The sequence below is a fragment of the Suillus paluster genome (genome assembly GCF_016628075.1).
Source record: "Suillus paluster strain FC165 chromosome Unknown EDB91scaffold_6, whole genome shotgun sequence".
Classification (NCBI taxonomy): Eukaryota; Fungi; Basidiomycota; class Agaricomycetes; order Boletales; family Suillaceae; genus Suillus; species Suillus paluster.
In genome coordinates this window covers 1,030,071-1,049,511 of record NW_024537566.1, presented here as the reverse complement: position 1 = coordinate 1,049,511, position 19,441 = coordinate 1,030,071, and the positions used below count along the sequence as shown (strand labels likewise).

The window sequence follows — 19,441 nt, the reverse complement described above, 5'->3', positions numbered from 1 at the left end:
TAAGCAGCATGATCAAGGCGGACCACAGAGTCACCTGAAAGGAAGCCGTGGCCTGTGGTGCATTCACAACAAAGCGATATCTAGACCGTTGGATTGAATATATGTGCATGTCTCGACATAATGATTAAGTACTTGCAACTAGTAATAGTATAACTGTGACTGCATTGCGGACTCTTACCAAGGCGCGAGGATGGGAGGGAAAACCAAATTCAGTCGTGTCTAGATTGTGACAGACTCTCCATCGGTCCTCTGTTTTTTCCTCATGCAAGTGTTAGAGGAAGGTCTGTCATCATTGGAGCTATCATCACCTTGTGATGTGCTGCTGTATATGTAGTTTGAGTCCGAGTCGTGATCAGAGAGGCTATGCTTTACCCCTCTGTCCAACTCAGAATGGTACCACTCTATGTACCATGCATGTGCAGTTTCCTTGGCTGCGACTATGAAATTCTCGCAACAGTGATCCCAGTCAAGAGAGACGGGGAAGGTAATGTTGTGCTGCATGATGGGGCTGGTATCAAACTGGGGAACCAACACTTGGAAAAGAGCAGCAAGTTGGTCACGCATCCTGCTTAGGCCCCTCTTGATCATGTTGTTGACGTTGTCCATGTCAATTTGTGGAAACAGTGTCTATGTTGTAGTTAGTTTGATGTTAAGTATTAAAAAATAGAAGTCGCTTACTCCATGTGCGACATTGGGACCGTCATCGACATCTATGTCAATCAGGGTGTTCCCTCGAACCCAGATCTGGTAACGGACAGCATTGATGCAACACCACGTATGGCCTGTGACAATGACGGATGAGGGGGGTGCTGAGGTATCCATGAGATGGGTGAAGTCATCTAATGAGAGGTGGGACTCGGCCGAGGGTACGAGGGTCTTAGAGTCCATATTGAATTTGGGGGCCACTAAAATTTTATAGGTGTCGGAGGTAGGTTCTGGTGATTGATAACCACCTCCATTGTCAACTTTGAGCTTGACGACCAACTCTACTTCAGGATTTGACGTAACCTCAAACTTGAATTTCTCATGGAGGTTGTCCTTGTCCTGCGAAAGAGCACACTCGCCTAGGGCAACATGTCAGACTTGGCGGCGACCATCCACCTTCTTCATCATTTTGAATGACATGGAAAAATCAGGCATATAGACTGAGTGGGAGTTGGGGGTATTACACCTACAGTTGGTGTCTACAATGACAGTGATGAGACATTTGTCGAAAGGAACACCTCCCATGAGAGATAATTCAGATCCCAGGAATGTAATGCCAATTTCATGGAGGGGCAGGGCCATTTTGACAATAAGGAGAGATTTCTCTGATAGGAACGTGAGTCTAGTGTGAATCTATTAGTAGTACCCGCATGGAACTCACAATCGTTCTTACCTTGGTTTGGGGTATATGCGCTTATTAGTCTCAAAACCAGTTTCGAGATAGCTTCATATTCATCGGCAGATATATCAGAAAATGTCTGAAAACATGATTGGATAAGCCCAGTGCGTGACCTCGCCCTTCGATTCTCAAAAGACTCACCCTGCTGCTGTTGCTACTACTGTTACAGTAACATGAGTGTTATGTGTCATTTCATTCTTCAGACTCATCTGGACCCAGACCATGGTTACGATTCTATTTCTATCTCTTTCTTTTTGATCTTGTTGTTCTGAAATGCGAGAAGCTCTCACTTCTACCCCTAGATCAGAGAAGCCCCGGCTTCTACTGAACCCTATGCCCTTCCCACTGTTTTGGTTCTCTCATTGATGGGGATTCCCCATGCCCTTTACCCTTACCGTTCAACCGGTACTTCTTACCTCTTTTCACTTATGACTCACACAACCCTTGACCCTTACCACTGACTCGGTATTGCCTCCACTTACCCTGTACCCTTACCGTTCCACCGGTATATTGCCCTTACATATATATATCTCACTTGTACTGTAGATAGATTCTCTAACTTGAATCTACTCGGTTCTCATCTTACTTGTCATTGGGTCTGAACTTCTCTTACCTAAAGAGAACTCCCTCTGTACAAAGAACCATCTTCTCTTGAGATGATACTCTTGAGTTGAACTCCATCTCTTGGATTGTATCCTAGAGAAACTCCAATCAACTCTATGCAAGTAAGGGCTCCAACCCTTACTTAGACTTAGCACAGGCAAGCTCCTTGCTGGGCTAACGCTGAAGGCCACGCTTCGAACGCCCCTTGCGGGTTTAGCGCCACCGGATCTCATCCGAGAGGTTTTGCGTAACAACTACTACTACTACTACTACTACTACTACTACTACTACTACTACTACTACTACTGAGCTGACTTGGGCGGTTAGAATTAGAATTCAAGATGAACTTCAGGATGTCCTTGCATCGACCTTGAAGACACTGAAAGCTTCAGAACTTGCTAGTAGGCACCAAAATCAAAACATACCTGAAGGAATGAGGTCGTGATCAGTAGATTGGAGCCGCTTGGTGGCAGTCAACGGAATAAATGGACTCTTGGTTGGGGTCGCAGGAAGAGTACTCAAGGTCAGTTTGTTCCCATTTGTGAGTAATGATGCTTTTGGAGATTCAGCCGTGCTGTTGATTGAATTTGCCTCCCAACTCAATGGTGAGGTGGGAGCTGGTGACAATAATGATTTTTTTAGGTGGGGCTTGGTTTTGGTTTTCACAGTCTTCCCTTGAGAGGAGTTGGTCCAACTGCTGTTTCTGCTAAAAAATTCAGGAAGAGAAGGGTAGCAGGGCTCGTGGCTGATTACCACAGTCAACATGATGCTGTCGTTCAACATGCGTAGCTTATGCAATATATCGGAAAACCCTTGATAGATGCTTAGCTCTCATGGTTGCTATTATGAGCAGAGCTCCTGTGTGTGGTATCAAAATATGAAGCAGCCCACTGGCTGGCAGGTGTTAGTATCCCGGTGATTCTTAACTTCCAAACACCGCCTTGTCCAAGTCTAGACCACTATGAATCATGGAATATCAGAGTAAATAGTAGTCATGTCTGATTCAGAGTCCAAGTCAGACCATAGGCTGAGGGACTTGTAAAAATGTGCGGATGATTACAAAAACTATTATTAGGGTGAGTGATAAGCAGCATATAATATTGAATGATGTGGTCTGCAGGGCTACTGGTGCGTGGTGAAGTGGGATGAGGGAAAGAAGTGAAGAAGTTGAAAGTTGAGGCGGTTTTACATATTCGACGTTTATGGATATTACCATATATGTTGCAACTAATAATTAAAGCCTGCCCATGCAGCAGGGGATTTCGATTATGACAGTACCCGTGTGATACTGGGCACCCCCGGGCCTGGACCTGTTATTTCCATAGTCTCAAATTCCTTAGTTCAACTGTCGCTGATGATGACCTTGCAGGAATCCTGCCTCAGTTCCTGCGGAAGTAACCAAGTCACTGCGCTCCTCTGAGTCATAAATAACATACATAGGGGCCCTTGCTTCAAATCTGGATTTGTATACACCCAGCTTGAAACGGCAGTGGGACATCAAGAAAAATAAATGGCTGTATGATACTGCCAAACACAAGCTCTCAAGATGCTAGTAAGAAACACAGAAGGTAAAGTCCAAGCGCAGCAGCATAGCATGCGTGGAAGGAGGAGGAATGTGCGTTACATGTTCTCTGAGAAATACATACATTGACAGACTCCTTGGGGGACAAGCAGTCCAGGTTGTGCCATTTGACGCTTGTACTTGTCAATGTCCTGTAAGTGGTGTATTGGTCGATACAGACCAGAAGGATGACACGGAAGGTAAGTGGCTTCAACCGAGGGACAGTTGGTCGAAACAACTGCCTTCGTGGGTCTTCCTGGTCCATATCTGTACAGGTGGAGCATGAAAGAGTTGGTTGACAAAATACGATTGCCTAGCATCTTCATACTCTAATGTGGTAGCTCGAGGTTGGAGTGCGAGGAAGCTCGACAAGTGAGTCATAGTAGCACTAGTAGTTTCAGGGAATAGTGGGACGAGAAGATGTGGGCGAATTGCATACTACACGAGGCTTTAAATTGATCTGCAACTCAGAGATGGGAAATGTTTATTGATGATTCCTTCCTCAACTTGTTTCTAATCCATGTCGCTAGACAAAGAATGCATGGGTGAAGACAAATTCCGGTTATGCCATATTGGCTGTGTGATCGTGAATTCATGCCTGTCAATCAAAACATATTCAGATTGCTTGCATCAAGGCTATCGACTTTGCAGGAGAGTGGTATGTTCGTACATTCTACGGAAATAATAATAACAAGCGAGAATCATCCCATTGTCACAGCACCAGCAGGTACTCGTGATCGAGCAACATCTTATACACCAGGCTCAACTTCTGGTGTATATATCAACCACCCAGAACCACCTGCACCTTGGTTCTCTCTCGATAACCGACCACCTGCGCTGGCGGATAGGTAACCTTGAGTAAATAGTATTATCTGTGACTGGCTGGGCCTCGCATATTCAATGATGAAACTGCATTTACTACATGTGAACTTCACCACGGAACCATTATCAGAAATCAAAGGGGAGATGCACTTCCATTGACGGAGACACTTGCAGCTCGAGCATTGAAGGGGTAGTGCGCTGCCCCATGGACGCTGATTCTCATCGAAAAAGGTATAGGTCGACACGGTGGTCGAAGACTTGTCGTCAATGTGTAATTTTCCCTTGTTGTATTCAACAATAGTGGGTGGGCAACGGCAGAGAGCATTTGTGACATGAACGTGAATGATAGAGGTGTGCATTGCGAGCCAAGAACACACCACCAGGAGACTTGGCATGACCTCTTGCACAAGGAAGCCTTCAATGAGGACGCGCTCAACATAAGCGGCTATGAATGGTGTGGTGAGGCAGACATGCAACCCTTCAGCACCGAATGCGAATGCGTTCTCGATGTCATGACTGTCAAAAATGATTTCAGCAATGAGTCAACCCTGCGGGTAATGACCAAATGACCCACTGTTTGACACAAGATGTGAACCTCTTGAATGACTCAGTTTTGTGGACCATGTGCCCAAAAACAAGCATCCATAATGTGGCGCCCTTGAGTATCTCCTCCAAGCCAGAGACGAAAATTCCAGCAAAAAACTGTCAAGAGTGAATACACAAGAATTGAAAGCAGATACCAACCTACGTCATCGACCATATAGGCAACAGGAGAAGGTTTTGCGACTTTGATTTTCCCATTTCCCACAGATACTGCATTAATATTCTCGTGCCCCCCCAGAGATCACCTCGTATCGTTTCTGAGTGCGTGAGGACAAAGACTTCAACATGATCAAATTCAGTTCATCCCACTTCATTCACGAGCTTCCCCATCAACTTCTCATGTCTCTTGAATTTCTCGTCTGTCCCGAAGTCGAAAATAATCTCGTGATAATGCAGGTCTTTGGCAGGGATGTATGGTTGCAATAAAGCCTGCATCACTCTTGCAGGTGACCCAGAAGGGTTGATGCCGTTGAGAACGAAGTTGAGAATAAGTATTGGAGCAGTGCATATCTCTGACCGACTGGTCAGCTCAATGTGGGCATTGACAATGGCAGGAATTTCAAGTGCTGGACCCCCTTGAGCATCCTCAAAACCCTGATTAATATTACAACAATGAGTTAGACAGATTAAAACACTAAAAGCAAAAAAAACGGCTTATGAAATAGGGTTTGATGATACTTTTGGCAGCACGCTTATTCTGAATTTCGTGGCATCCAGGGCAAATGAAAAGAATGTTGTTGCATGCAACAATCTTCTGTGACTCCTTCAGGACGGAAATGCAATGTTCACATACAATGCGCGGGCAAGATGAGCACTCGTAAGGTAGAGGTCTTGCGAATTCGACGAACATCATGTGCCCAGCGTTACATTAGAGTGACAAAGTTGAGAAATTCAAAATCAATCCAACAGGGCCGGGAAGCATAAAAGTAATTTATGCGAAATATGGGGAAAGCAAGTGTACACTTTATCTATAGAGTAAATCAGTACTGTGTGGAGATGGTGAAAAGATTTTGAATTTTGAGAGCTTTCTGTAGGGTCAATTATATGTGAAAAATGAGTTTGAAGTCCAACGGAAATTCAATGCTGGGTGCCACCATCCATCACACAAGCCGAAGTTCCGAGTCGTGAACCCATGGGGAGGTGGAAACATTGTCGTGAGGCACAGATCAACAATGCTGCAGCTGCACATCAGTCAAAGAGGGCGAGACGAGACTGAGACGAGGCTGGAGGCTCACAGAAAGAAAATGTGAGTATTCTGTTTTGTTCTTAGTGGCAAAACATTGACCATCTGCTTGGGAATAGAGAACATCTATCAATACTGTTGTTACCAATGAAAATGAGCAGCCTTACCCTCAAAATAAACTGGCTCCCATGTTACCTGTGAAAGCTGAGGTCATTTCCGAGCCGCAGCACTGGTTTGGGGATCATGTCAGACCAACCCCTGATAACAACGAGCCACCTGCTCTCTTACTTAGGTCTGATCATCGCACTGAGGCCGCCGATCCTAGCATCGAAGAAAATCATGTTGGCCAGTACATACATGTGCACTGTCACGTACCTGGCAGCCTGCAACACCGCCCAGTTTCATGTGAGGAAGTCTTTGATGAAGAAGAAGATCTCATTGCCATACGTGGGATATGATGGCGACAGAACTTGATGGATCCACCTCAGTTCAAGTTTGAAGCATTACCAGCCTGTCCAGAGGCTATTAGCTCTCATGGCCCAGGTGCTACATCCAATGATGATGAGTCGGAGATCAATTCTAATAGTGGTGATGGTGATGAGAGTAATGATGGTGGTGATGAGAGTAGTGACGATGGTGATAAGGTGGGCACGTGAGACTACCATTGGGAACTGCGCTGCCCCCCAACCATTGAGGCTGCAAAAAAAGCATTAGTGGACCTCTGAAACCTGCTCAAACCCAAGAGGAAGGATAAGACAGGCTATCTACACCCTAAACTCAACCCTGTCCTTGAAGAACGTCTTCGGTCAATGAAAGACTTCCTTGTCCTATTTACCGACCTCAATAACACTTCAAACTGGGGCAAGGCAGCCCTGCAAACTGCGAATCTACTTGAAAGAGGTGAATATCTCACATGCTGCCTCTGTCAATGGACAAAGGCATATATCCAAGATCGAAAAAATTTAACTCTACGCCAGCAAAACCACACAATCTCACGCATCGAAGACAAGGAACTAGCAGCCGAAATCAAATTGCACCTGCAGAGTTTGGGGAAATATATTCGTGCACTGGATATTGTACATTATCTTGATGATCCCATTGTGTGGAATCACCATGGTTTCAAGAAATCGATCGCTATAAGCACTGCTCAGCGGTGGCTTCAGAAATTGGGTTATGGGTGGAAAAAGAGAAGAGGGGGCAGTATTTCTATGGTCACGAATGTGACGATGTCGTCCATTATCGCCAAAATGTATTTCTGCCTGCATGGGGAAGCATCGAGTCACATCTACGAACATGGAAACAAGATGATCTCACATGTGACGACTCCCCCCCCTCCCAGAACCTACCTGCCATATTGTTGTTTGGTTCCACGATGAATCAACATTCTATGCAAATGATTGCCGCAAAGTGCGATGGGAGCATATCGAAGAAGATGCTCTACCCCAGCCAAAAGGGGAAGGTGCTTTGCTGATGGTTGCACACTTTGTCTCAGCAGATTATGGCTTCCTTCAGTCCCCAGATGGAAAAGAAAGTGCACAGGTTCTTTTCAAGGCAGGAAAATTGCATGATGGATATTATTCCAGCAATGAAATTCTAAAGCATGCTGCCTGTGCAATGAATATTCTTGAAAAACATTATCAAAATGAAGACCATATCTTGGTCTTTGATAATGCCACAACGCATGTGAAACATGCTGATGATGCACTATCTGCCCGACCTATGCCAAAAAAACCATCGAAAACATGGGACGTAGATGTGACCGTAACTGATGACAACGGAAAGCCACTTATGCACTCTGATGGAAAACCAGCAAAAAAGAAAATTCCAATGGCTCCTGGATGCCTTCGTAATGGTACTCCACAGCTACTTTATTTCCCCGAAGGTCACCCACAAGCTAGATGGTACAAAGGGATGGAACAAATCTTGCAAGAACGAGGATATGACACAAAGGGTCTTCTAGCAGAGTCCAAGGGATTCAAATGCAAGGCAGGCCAAAAGGATTGCTGTTGTTGCTGAATCCTTTTCAATGAGCCCGACTTCATCAATGTTAAATCCCTGTTGGAAACCACATGTCACACACGAGGCTTCTCGGTGATCTTTTTGCCAAAATTTCATTGAGATGTGTTGGGGATATGCAAAGAGGGTTTATCGGCTCAATCCCCCCTCTTCAAAAGAGGCAGATCTTGAGCGAAATGTGGTGGCTGCGCTGGCTTCGATACCACTGTCAACCATGCATTGGTGAGTGGTTTTTGTGCCTGGATTCTTCATTTGTCTTATTCCTTCATTCCTTGAACAGATTTGCTATGCGATCCTACAGATTTATTGCTGCTTATAAGCATGGCCTTAATGGAGCTCAAGCAGCATGGGCTGTAAAGAAGTATCGAGGACATCGGGTCCTCCCCAAAGGCTTAATGGCCTCCAATTCAAGGTAATATGTTATCCATGATCTATATACAGTACATATCACACTAGTACATACAGTATCTGCTACCTACCATCATTTTGTCTACTTACCACACTGCTCTCATAATTGTGACTTCGTACAGTGTTTGCCACTCCAGCATTGTCGTCTCATAAGCATGTCACACTATGGTCACATCATGTGATGTTCGTCGAATTTGCATGACCTCTACCTTACAAGATTTTGGCACCATCCTGGCAAAACACACACCACTAGTGAGAGTTAGTAGTGTCACACAACAGTCCCACTGGCAAGCACTTACAAGGTTCCATCTTTGGGGTTTTAGTTTTATCAAGGCGTTCTTCGTCCTCCATAATGTGCTACTACTGACACTGGTAGGCCCATTGAAGACACATTCTGTGACGACATGCCGGGTATTTTTTTTGAGTGGCAAGGTACCACGTTTGGCAGGTCCTCCTACAGTTTTTCCTGAGGACTGCCATGTACGAGCCATGTGAGAAGTCCACTTCGCAGACAGCTGAGCTAGTCCGAAGAGCGTGAGTGGTTAGTCTATAGTATGACTACTAGTATATAAGTGAAAGAATATTGATACCGTGGTTCAGAGTTTTTCTATGGTCCATGACCACATTATGATGTTATGGTCGCCAATTTCAAGTTCAAGGGGGGGGGGGGGAGGGGCTTGGAGTCACCGACACCTGCTACCGGCTGAGTTCCTGAAAGACACCCTGCTACGTACACCCCACCCCCCACCCCCCCCCCCCCCACACACACACACACACCCCAAATGTGCACCACCGGGGGCGCAACAAAGCTAGTATACTCTAGGTCCCTCGTCATCTATGCCAGTCTCCTCTGCGTCACTTTTGAATCTCCTCAATAACATCCTAGTGCTCTGTACCGTGCGCGTTGGTGATCATGTTCAGGCTGAGCTATCCTGCATATAGATAACATAAGATTGGGTATCACAAAGCAAAGAGGTATCTACAAACTTCGCGTTAATCCTCCCGATGTTCCAAGCACCACTCACATCCATCGTTGCCACATCAGCACTTGTCGATGTGTGTGCTAGCAGCAGGCGCCGAGTTGGGGATAGTGAGTGGTAGGCCCAGTCAGGAGGTGTTGGTGAGGCGTAGTGAGCAGCAGGATGGTGCAGCAAGTCGAACGTAGAAGGCAGCAGGATGACGTGGGCCAAAAAGCTCCTTGATAAGTTTCCCTGCCAACTTGCAGCCATGCATCATCGCACAAGGTGAGCCAAAGCTTAGAGTCACTATCAATCTGCCAAACAATATTAAGACAGCGATAAAACTTCTGTTTTATCACAAACCTTTGCCCTGTGTGTGAATACATGTTGACAGAGCCGTCTTGCATAACAGCAGCACAAAATGTGGTGGACGTGGTCAACACGAGCACAGGATATGGTAAATAGTCCAGCCATAATGTTTGCTTCCCATCAACGAACGTGACTTCCATGACCCCTGCAAGAAACATCAGCCAAGTTAAAACGAGTCAAAGGTCTCATGAACCATCTCCATCTGAATTTCGGGCCCCAAAGACAAAGTCACTTCCCTCTACATTGACACTTAAGAATGTCAACTGTGGAGGGGCAGACAGCAGATCTGCACCCTCAAATAGATGCAGGCATGTCAAGACCAAACCCACTGATGTGACTTCCCGCACTATGACCGTCTCCCTTGGTTGATCGCCACCAAGGGTATGGGGCTTAGACAGCCGGTCATTGGGCGTATCAAGCACCGACACTTTCCATTTGCCCTTGTTTGCACTTGACATACTCGTGTCAAGTGTATCAATGGGAACGTCCATATCCATTGGTCCTCCCATCTCAATATCAGTGTCACAAGTTCGTGAGCTTGGCACGGGTGATGCAGAGTGTGATGCCTGGCGTGATCAAGGAATCTCTGGTACTTGGAATGCACGCGATCCGAGGCACAGTTTTGGGAGGGTGGCAGTGTGATCCTCGATGCTGAGGCAGCATTTGTACTGTGGGTAAAACTGCTGTGTGAGAATCCTTCTGGAGTCAGTGGCAGTACAAAGCCAAACTTGAGTATCAGCTGTCGAGGGAACATAGAGATAACACACTAGATGAAGACTCAAAAGATGGGCCAATCCTCACTAGAGGAGCGGCTGCAATGTGGAATTGTTGGAGGGTGGGGAAATTAGTATATGGTGCACAGAGAGGTAGACGACAGGTCCAAGAACAGAGGTGACAGGGACAGGAGTACCGAGGTGTCCGACAACAGGACTTCAAACAATCCTAGGCAGGGGCACTGCTACTGTGATTTCAATAAAGAAATCGTCAAGGGAGTGTCTTGCAATGTCTGGAAGAAATTGTACCTACAAAAAAGCTCATCAGCACAAACCCAAAAAATCCAAAACACATATGTACCTAGGAAAATTACATTGAGGATGAGCACTATGTACGCTCCACCAGTTATTCACAAAGACATTAAAGATGCTGAGTAAGATGATGAGGAAAGTCGTGGACCATTTTGCTTTGAAGCCAATATCTACCATTGTGCATCTGAGAGTCCAAAGAAGGGCATAAATATGTAGCCTATGCTCCATTTTCCTTGGATGATGAAGCTGAGGAAGAGGAAGAGGAAAATGAGGAGGACACGGCCTGTAAGGGTCGAAGATGTGGATGTGCGCCTCAGATGTATCTGCAGTCATGAACCGTGAGTGGAAGAGCGCAGAGAAGAGGGTGCATGTCACTCACCAGAAAACCTGTCTCATTGTCCCGTCTGATCACGTCTATCAGAGCGCTCGTTTCATCAGGAAAACTGTATCATATGAGGGAACAGAGACTCGAACACTGCTGCGGCTGCTGGAGTGAGAGCATAAGGCACAAATATCGTGTTTGGGTGAGCTTGAGGCCAGGACATGTCTGCGGGACATGTGTGGATTGTGAGGAGACAAAAGATTGGTAGGAGAAGGTGAGCACTTACTACGGAGTGAAGGCATTGAATATTGAGTCAGGGCAGATGGGAAGTGGAGTTGGAGTCTAAAAGACAGACACTTTACAATAATAAGAACCAGCTAAAGGTTTTGGTCAGAACTAACCTAGTGCACCGATTAGTACAGACTCACCTGTGATAGTGTGCATATGAAGTACTTACTAGTCACAGTAAAGCAAGTGATTGTGGAACTAATGTATTGTGTAATCATGTGGTGTAACCGCTCGGTTGTAGACGGTGTTAAGAAAAAGGAACATGTTCTGACTCCAACGAGTCACAGACTAACCTAATGAGGTATTTGCCATAAAGAGACATCAGGAGAAGACTTAACGACAGTTATGTACTAGCAAATGAGTGAAAACAAAGAATGTCAATCTGAAGGTACGACGAGCTTGTCATGAGGTGCCGAATGTCACAAATAGCTAGAACTACTCCTGCAGGCCAATTTATGATGTCCATCAAATCTAATTCATTGATTGACTGAGATTCTACCCTGGCTGTCATTGGAGCGGCGACAGGGGTGGCGTCATCCACTGACTGGAAATTGTCCAAGTCATGACAAACACCACCCACGACAGGACTCCCCAACAGATCTGGCATAATCCCTACACTTTCTGGGTTGCTTTGAGAGCCCTCAGTCTCAGGCTTGTCTTGGGCAGTCCAAGTGGACACTGTTGCCATATTGTCGACAGCATCTGGGTCTTGTGCAGACAACATGAACAATGTCGCTGTATCGTCAACAATGTCCGGGCCTGCAAAGTAATTACCATTGTCATTGAAGATTGCAGTTGAGAATGAAAATCAGGCTCCCTTTCATCGGAGTCATAGCCATTGAAACTTTGGTGGACAAAGCCGTCAATCTTGAGAGCAGCCATGCATCATTTATGCTGACCTCTTGATGGGTCACAAGCGTGAAACTTGAGAGTTTTGTCTACCACAAAAACATCGATCGTGGTAAGTAGCGATGAACAAAATGTGTGTACCCCTTGCTATGCGAACACAAGGCATACTATGACTGGCAGGATGAGAGGAGTCCACACGAGGCATCAACTCTCAAATTGATTCGAATTTGGCCCAGGCTACATGACTAAATTACATGTAAGACTACATCATGGTAGCATCAGTTAAGTCCAGTGAGCAAGTCCTGAGGGCACTCATTTACTAGTCATAAATTTTGAGGGAAGCTTCGTCATGGCACAGGGTATCGACCCCCGGGGAATGGCAACAGAAATGTCAAATCTCGTGAAAGTTGTTTCAAATCCGATTGATCTCAGCGAAAAACATGAACTCCAGGGAATTTCATTATATAATTAAAATACACACACTTTGTTTTTCAACCAGAGTCGCGGGGTTTTCATGCACAGCTGTTAGTCCTATATATATTGTACCAGCATCTCTGAAAGTTTGTTGACGTGCTAAGTGATTGTCAAAATGTCTAAACATTTCATAAAGGCGACGTGGTTTGCCTGCCGCAGACTCGGAGGAACAGATCATCGCTACTGATCTGTGTGAGCTCTACTACCTGTGATGATGACAAAGTATATTGCTATATGGTGACAGGAGAAGAATTGAGAGGCCACGTCTTGTGATGTTTCAATATTCTTAAAGGCGAAGGCCATTTCTAGAGGTATGCAGTGCTTTGCAAATGCCAGGAGGAAGTCACAGGAATAAAATTTATGGCTGAAGAAGTGGCAAGCAAGATCGATCCAAGGACGTGTATGACTGATGGCGGGCTTGTAGGGGTAATGAGTGAATATAGGGGCAGGCTCCGCAGTCTCATCACATCCGGCTGGTTTGAAAAGTGTCAGCTGTGAAAGTTATAGCAAAGAGTCAACAAATAGTAATCCTTAGCCTGAGATATCAATTATTATCAACACGCATACATGACCTTCTGTGAGCAGAAGCTTGTGGGAAGCTAGATGACCTGGGTGAACCTGAACTTCATAAAGGAGCAGAAGCTCGCACACTTGGAGGGTCAGATGACCTGAGTGACATGAAGTTCATAGCAGAGCAGAAGCTCGGAGAAGGTCAGATGATCTGAGTTGCATGAACTGCATAATTGAGCAGATGCTCATGCACTCGAAGAGCCAGATGGTGATTAGTAGCACAAAGTTCATGATGGAGTAGAAGCTCAGACAAGGTCAGATGACCAGAGTTGCATGAACTGCATAATTGAGCAGATGCTCGTGCACTTGGAAAGCCTCAGCGGCACGAAGTTCCCGAATGGAGCAGAAGCTCAGACAAGGTCAGATGACCTCCTTGATTGAGCAGATGCTCACGCACTCAAAGAGCCAGATGGTGTCAGCAGCACAAAGTTGATGGAGCAGAAGCTTGGACAAGGTCAGATGACAACTGCATAATTGAGCAGATGCTCACACACTCCAAGGGCCAGATGGCCACTAAGTGACATGAAGGTTAACGTTCAATGTTCATGACGGAGCAGAAGAAGCATGATGAATCATGATGGACTCGAGCCAAATGACAAGGCAACTTTGTAAGAAAAACCCTGAACACACATAAGCTATACTGCAATGAAACAAACAAATTATACTCACATGTGCCTGCCGCAGTGCATGCTTTTTCAGTGTATCTGCAAGTATTTGGTGGAGAAAGAAAAAGGACAGCGCGATGCTTTCCCACAACATCAACCACCGAACTAAGCAAGCACACATCTTCCCACACCCGCATTTTCCCACACCCATGGGTCCGTTTGCAGAGAAATAGTCATTTCCTTGTGACAAAACCCTCTTCCACTAAAGTGGAGTCGGGGATTGATACAGACTGTGTTGGATTCAGATATCACATAGATCGTAAGTACTAGTAGATGGATGAACTGAGATTGTAGGAACCCTAACAAAAATGTAAACTTCTGTGAACCATTCAGAAACAGGCAGTATTGCATATGTATCGTGTGTCACATTGATGGGCTAAGAGAAAGCAATCATGATGGAGCCACTGCAGAAAAAGGCAGATTATGTATGGGACAGATGTGGCAAAAACCTCCAGATCCATAGCAGACTCATGTGAGATTTTTGTCAGGTCCATTGCAGCTGTAATGTCAAACGATTGGTTGCAATATTTGTGCATTCATGTCTCATTTCACATAGATTCTTGTTTAATTTGTTCGCTCTATAATCCTCAACCACCTACCCAGTACCCCCACTGCCAGCTGCAGCCGGCTATAGCGCACCAATTACTGCTCACGCTGCAAACCATTGGCCATAGTAACAAGCAGATCATATAGCAGTACTACTGGTGAATCTCAGATGTAGTTACAAGCACTGTATGATGTCCTAGTAATGGTACAGTTCAACTCTCCCCCTCACTGTGTCTGTGAATCTTGCAAGACTCAATACCGCAATTGTCGCCCATGAACAGCTCGAAACTGAATTTTTCGACACTGAAAGACCAAACAGAAAATCAGTTTCAGTTCCTGTACAACAAGAACAAGCTTCTCAAAGCCAAAAACTTGCACCTGAAGTTGCAATGGAAAGATGCAGATGTTTGCAATGCATCAAAGCACAAGTCAGCATTGAATATATTGAAGCAGGTGGTGGTGCAGATATAGAGAATGACGAGGGTGAGCAGGTAGATGACAGTGGGCAGCAATCTACCACGAATGCAAGGGCAGAGAAGGATGATCAACAGCGTGCAAGTGATGATGTAATTCAGAGTGCATACCTTTTGGTATGTTGTGTGGCAACAAAAGACAGAACAGAACACTAGAATGAAGGATCTAGTAGGTAAAAGCTTCATAATTCTGCTAGGCATCCAGAAACTCAATGCGCAGGACTTACCAGACTACCCAATGAGTATTGGAAAAGGGAAAGATAAATGATGCAAATATCCTGCCACAAGGAAAGACGACTTGATTCTAGTCTGAATTATATCAGTAGAACGTTCGGAAACTTCGATTAGCGCTCACCCATTTGAAAACACTGCTCCCTTCGGTAGACAACAATTGTACTGTTGCAGGGAAGAACTAGCCACTTACAGAACCAAAACAAAGAAATGAATCAATGCTTCAGTATGTGAAAACTCCTGCGAGCGTCGTCACCTCACCATTGCGAGGGAAATCTTTGGTACTCTGGGGCAGATGCTGATTTCAACATTCTCTTATCTCCTTAGGCTAGTACACAAGCAGCCATGTATCATTATTAGTATATATAGCAGGCAAATACGCTGAAATGGACGAACGTAGTCCTCAGAGTTGTATGCAGTTAGTGTTCATCGTTGTGTCAGTGCAAGAAGTGTTGTGGCTGGGTCAAGCTTCATGGGCAAAAGACTAACATTCACAACTAGTAGAACCCATGCAATTTAAAAGGATAAATGGTCATTATCCTCCTCCTCCTCCTCCTCCTCCTCCTCCTCCTCCTCCTCCTCCTCCTCCTCCTCCATCTCCCCATGCTCAGGATAATGGTCCTGTTCACCATCCCATTCGTCTTCATCAGCTTCACCCTCCTTGCCATCGCTGTTGTAGTGTTCAATAATCTCATTTCCATCATTCTCACTGTCCTCCAAGTGTGAGGAGTTGTCCACAAGCTCTACATTGGCACAATCTCTTGTCAATTCCCACACAGCGGCAGGATGGCCAATTCTGCAGTGCATATAGCGCATAAACATGTCTTGATCAACAAATCTGAGCAGTCAACAGCTCGAGAAAAAAATGAGATGGAGGATGGCACTTACATGCCAATGTAGTATGCCTCCCAATCATCTGATTCATCACCTTGATGTGCGAATGACTTTCCATGGCAAAGGTATGTTGTTCTGCGGCCAGAAGCAAAAGCCAGAATTAAATGCGCACTTCGGATGACCTGGCCAGGATCAAGAAACCTGAATGCATCACAGTCAGACTCTTTAACAAAAGTGACCTGTGGAAGCTGAGCGCAGTTAATCCCTGACTGGTGATCAATCAAGGGTGCCAGCCATCTAACGTAGAGAACCTCAATCTGGTGCTTCTTCATTGAGCCCTCGGTGCTGAGCCACACATCCATCTGATAAATGCCCAGAACACAGGCATACCAATATGGATGATGGGGCTTTGTCATATACCGGATCCAAGCACCTCCAATACCACCTGTGAACATCCCCACCCCTGATCTGACCCCCTGTTTCCCCGTCTGCTCCATTCCTCCTTCTCTGACAATGCACGAAGTGCATCTCAGCAGGATTAGCCCTGCTACCTCCGCCCGACCCCATTCCGCTCTTCCGACACTACCCCTATGTCCTCCGACATTATACCCCTTCCATCCGACCATATCTAGGGTTCTGCTTCTCCACCCTATCAGTCTGCCCAATCCTACTCCTACTCCCTCCGCTTTTCCGACCCGCTCGGTTCCACTCATCTTGTCCCACCCAACTATTAGTCTGTCCAACCGCCTCACCGGTCCACTCCTAGACTAGGAACCACTCAACTGGTCCTATCCCCGTTTAGTATCATAGTTCCGCTTTTTCAGATCACCAGTAATCCCTATACCCTAGTGATTCTGATCTGTCACGTATATACTGTTCCCCGAGCCTTATTCTCGTATGTCTCAGTCATCCTATTGTAATCCTGTACACTCAGCACATAGCCTTCTGCTATGCTATGCCCATCACTTAGAGTATATAAACATATGTACATTTGTCTGTAGATACTCAGTCTGAATATTACCTTTTCTAAGCCCTGCTCTTCTGTTCTTGGACTTGGGCCTGATCCTAGTCAACTCCTGTTAGCCGGCCTAGGGGATTGACTCCCTAGGTCGGACACCCTCCAATCCTCCAATCCTCCGTTCCCCCGTTCCCCCATTCCCCCATTCCTCCATCCCTCCACTCTTCTGACTCCCCACACGTCGGCTGCCCTTCCCGCACATCGGAACTGATCCCCGCACTCTTGCACATCCGTCCCCTCTGTTCCACCCTGCTTTGGACTTCATCCAAGCAGTTCCTTCCGCTCCGCTTCTACTGTTGGTTCCTGGCCGCAGTAACCTTCAACCTCCCTCCTGTCGGGCGGAACAACCCCCACCCGACTTTCCCATGCTCACCTAGTAGTCCATTGGTCCTCCTTCAGAGGACCCCCGTTCCGACGTCCTGTCGGAACTCATAGAACTCATGTCAGACTACATTCCGAAATTAGGGGCATGTACTCAGGTAAGGGGCGCAGTGTACAAGCTGAAGCCAAGCCCCTCAGACTCCGCTTTACCTCTGAGCATGGTCTTAACAGGCTTCATTTCCCTGGATAGGACCATGATGTCAGAATGCTGTCCAAGGATTAATGCTGTCATACTCCTGTCGAAGGTCGTAAGTGGTGTAATGTACCTGCATTGTTTGGACAGAGTAAATGTTGCTGTCTGGGACGATGACTGTATTGTGCTCATCATCTGTGAAACTATGGTCACAATAGCTGATATCTAACCCCCGAAGTCGATATAGGATGTGATCCTTGAGTTTTGGTATGAACCCCTGCGATATATCATAAGAAGATGAACAATGCAGAGAGTAACACCTACCGCTACGGCTGGATCATTATCATGGTGTTGAAGAAATCTAAATATACCCATTGGATTGTTGCGACTAAGCTTCTGTATATAGTGGTGATCATTGAGATCTGCAGGCAAGTCACTTGGTAGCTGCTTGCTAGTATATGAAGTGTCTGCTGTTTCTGCTACACGCCGAAGGACACATCGGTGTCGCTCATGCTTGGCAAGTTGGGCTGGGGTGTCTAGTTTGCTGGTCAAAGGATAGAACACTTTCAGCGCTCTATGTGCCAACTCTCCCTAGCCTGAAATAAAAACGAGTTGAGAAAATATGAAAGAAATTCACATACGATTTGCGTAGTAAAGGAGTCTGTGGTACCAAAGAGCTGAATTGATCACACATAATCTCCCATGGCATGAAATTTACATGTGCTCAGATTAAACTTCTTAGTCTTGTGACCGCCACTCCCAGCATCCGGATTGTTGAGACCTGAGCACTCGTGCGCAGTCTTGCGCTCATGAGCAGCTTGTTCTTTTGGTAGTTCCATTGCGGTGAAAGCAGCACATGTAAAGTCACTGAACTTGCGCAACTGGTGGGAGAGCCTTTTGAATGTTTCGTCCAGAGCCGATAAGGTAGTTTTGGAATGCATCCAGAGTTTTGCAAGGGTGTGCCAATGCGCAAATCTATACAAAAGTGACTGCACAATGACATTGTGGTCTCTTGGGAACAGCCCCTTGAAAATGGGTATAGCACACTGGTAGATATCAATGACGCACATCAACACAAGACATGTGGCAAGACAAACCTGTAAAATATCTTCGAAGTCTCGCACTGCAAGTTTTTTCATCTCCGAAGTATTATTTGTAAATGTGTGAATGACACCATTGCCATATGATGGAACATGGCGAAATCTAAGAAGACCATCAGTTTCATAAATGAAAAGACAATTGATGTACAACGAACCTTTGATCAAGTTGTGCAACGAGGCCATCGCCACCAGGAAGTGCATATAGTAGATGAATGAGATGTGTAAACAAGGCCTTCCATGTTCCCAGCTCACATTCGTGCATGAAATCAACAACTAGCATTCAAAAAGCATCAAATCCTAGCGAACTAAGCTTTTCTACAAACATGTTCTGGTTGAAAGTCAGGTACTACTTGATATGATTCATTCCAAAGCCCTCACCATGGTCGGCACCCATAACCCTTCTCCAAGGATTATCTGTACTTTTGAGCCATTAATGGTATGTCCCCATCCGTAGATGAATTTGCGAGCCTCCATTACCCTTGCAAGAGAATATACTCTAAGGTTGGCTATGCAATCTTGCATGTCACTGAAGAGGTCCAAAAGGTTGAATGAGGCTTTCGGCATGAGACAGCACAGACATGGGCAAGAGCCCATGTCTTTGATTGTCGCTATTAAAACCCTGAA

The 19,441-nt window shown here is 45.7% G+C and overlaps 5 protein-coding genes across 5 annotated transcripts; 1 reads left to right on the top strand and 4 right to left on the bottom strand.

The window, feature by feature from the left end:
* Window positions 1-219: 219 nt before the first annotated feature.
* EDB91DRAFT_1078623 (uncharacterized protein) lies at window positions 220-1,608 on the bottom strand (the record flags this gene model as incomplete). The annotated part of the gene is made up of 5 exons (XM_041315045.1): window positions 220-627; window positions 679-1,064; window positions 1,176-1,327; window positions 1,379-1,429; window positions 1,526-1,608. The coding sequence occupies 5 exons, from the start codon at window positions 1,606-1,608 to the stop codon at window positions 220-222; spliced, it is 1,080 nt and encodes a 359-aa protein (XP_041181922.1).
* Window positions 1,609-4,297: 2,689 nt separating this feature from the next.
* EDB91DRAFT_1078622 (uncharacterized protein) lies at window positions 4,298-5,823 on the bottom strand (the record flags this gene model as incomplete). The annotated part of the gene is made up of 6 exons (XM_041315044.1): window positions 4,298-4,380; window positions 4,468-4,651; window positions 4,748-4,886; window positions 4,945-5,072; window positions 5,283-5,567; window positions 5,767-5,823. The coding sequence occupies 6 exons, from the start codon at window positions 5,821-5,823 to the stop codon at window positions 4,298-4,300; spliced, it is 876 nt and encodes a 291-aa protein (XP_041181921.1).
* An 806-nt stretch (window positions 5,824-6,629) lies between these two features.
* Window positions 6,630-8,172, top strand: EDB91DRAFT_1244190 (uncharacterized protein; the record flags this gene model as incomplete). Its single annotated transcript, XM_041322391.1, has 3 exons — window positions 6,630-6,800; window positions 6,900-7,434; window positions 7,496-8,172. 3 exons carry the CDS (start codon window positions 6,630-6,632, stop codon window positions 8,170-8,172), a joined length of 1,383 nt encoding a protein of 460 aa, XP_041181920.1.
* Window positions 8,173-9,687: 1,515 nt separating this feature from the next.
* EDB91DRAFT_1244189 (uncharacterized protein) lies at window positions 9,688-10,366 on the bottom strand (the record flags this gene model as incomplete). The annotated part of the gene is made up of 3 exons (XM_041322390.1): window positions 9,688-9,853; window positions 9,903-10,053; window positions 10,102-10,366. 3 exons carry the CDS (start codon window positions 10,364-10,366, stop codon window positions 9,688-9,690), a joined length of 582 nt encoding a protein of 193 aa, XP_041181919.1.
* A 579-nt stretch (window positions 10,367-10,945) lies between these two features.
* EDB91DRAFT_1046095 (uncharacterized protein) lies at window positions 10,946-11,110 on the bottom strand (the record flags this gene model as incomplete). The annotated part of the gene is made up of 1 exon (XM_041313234.1): window positions 10,946-11,110. The coding sequence occupies one exon, from the start codon at window positions 11,108-11,110 to the stop codon at window positions 10,946-10,948; it is 165 nt and encodes a 54-aa protein (XP_041181918.1).
* Between the last annotated feature and the right edge of the window lie 8,331 nt (window positions 11,111-19,441).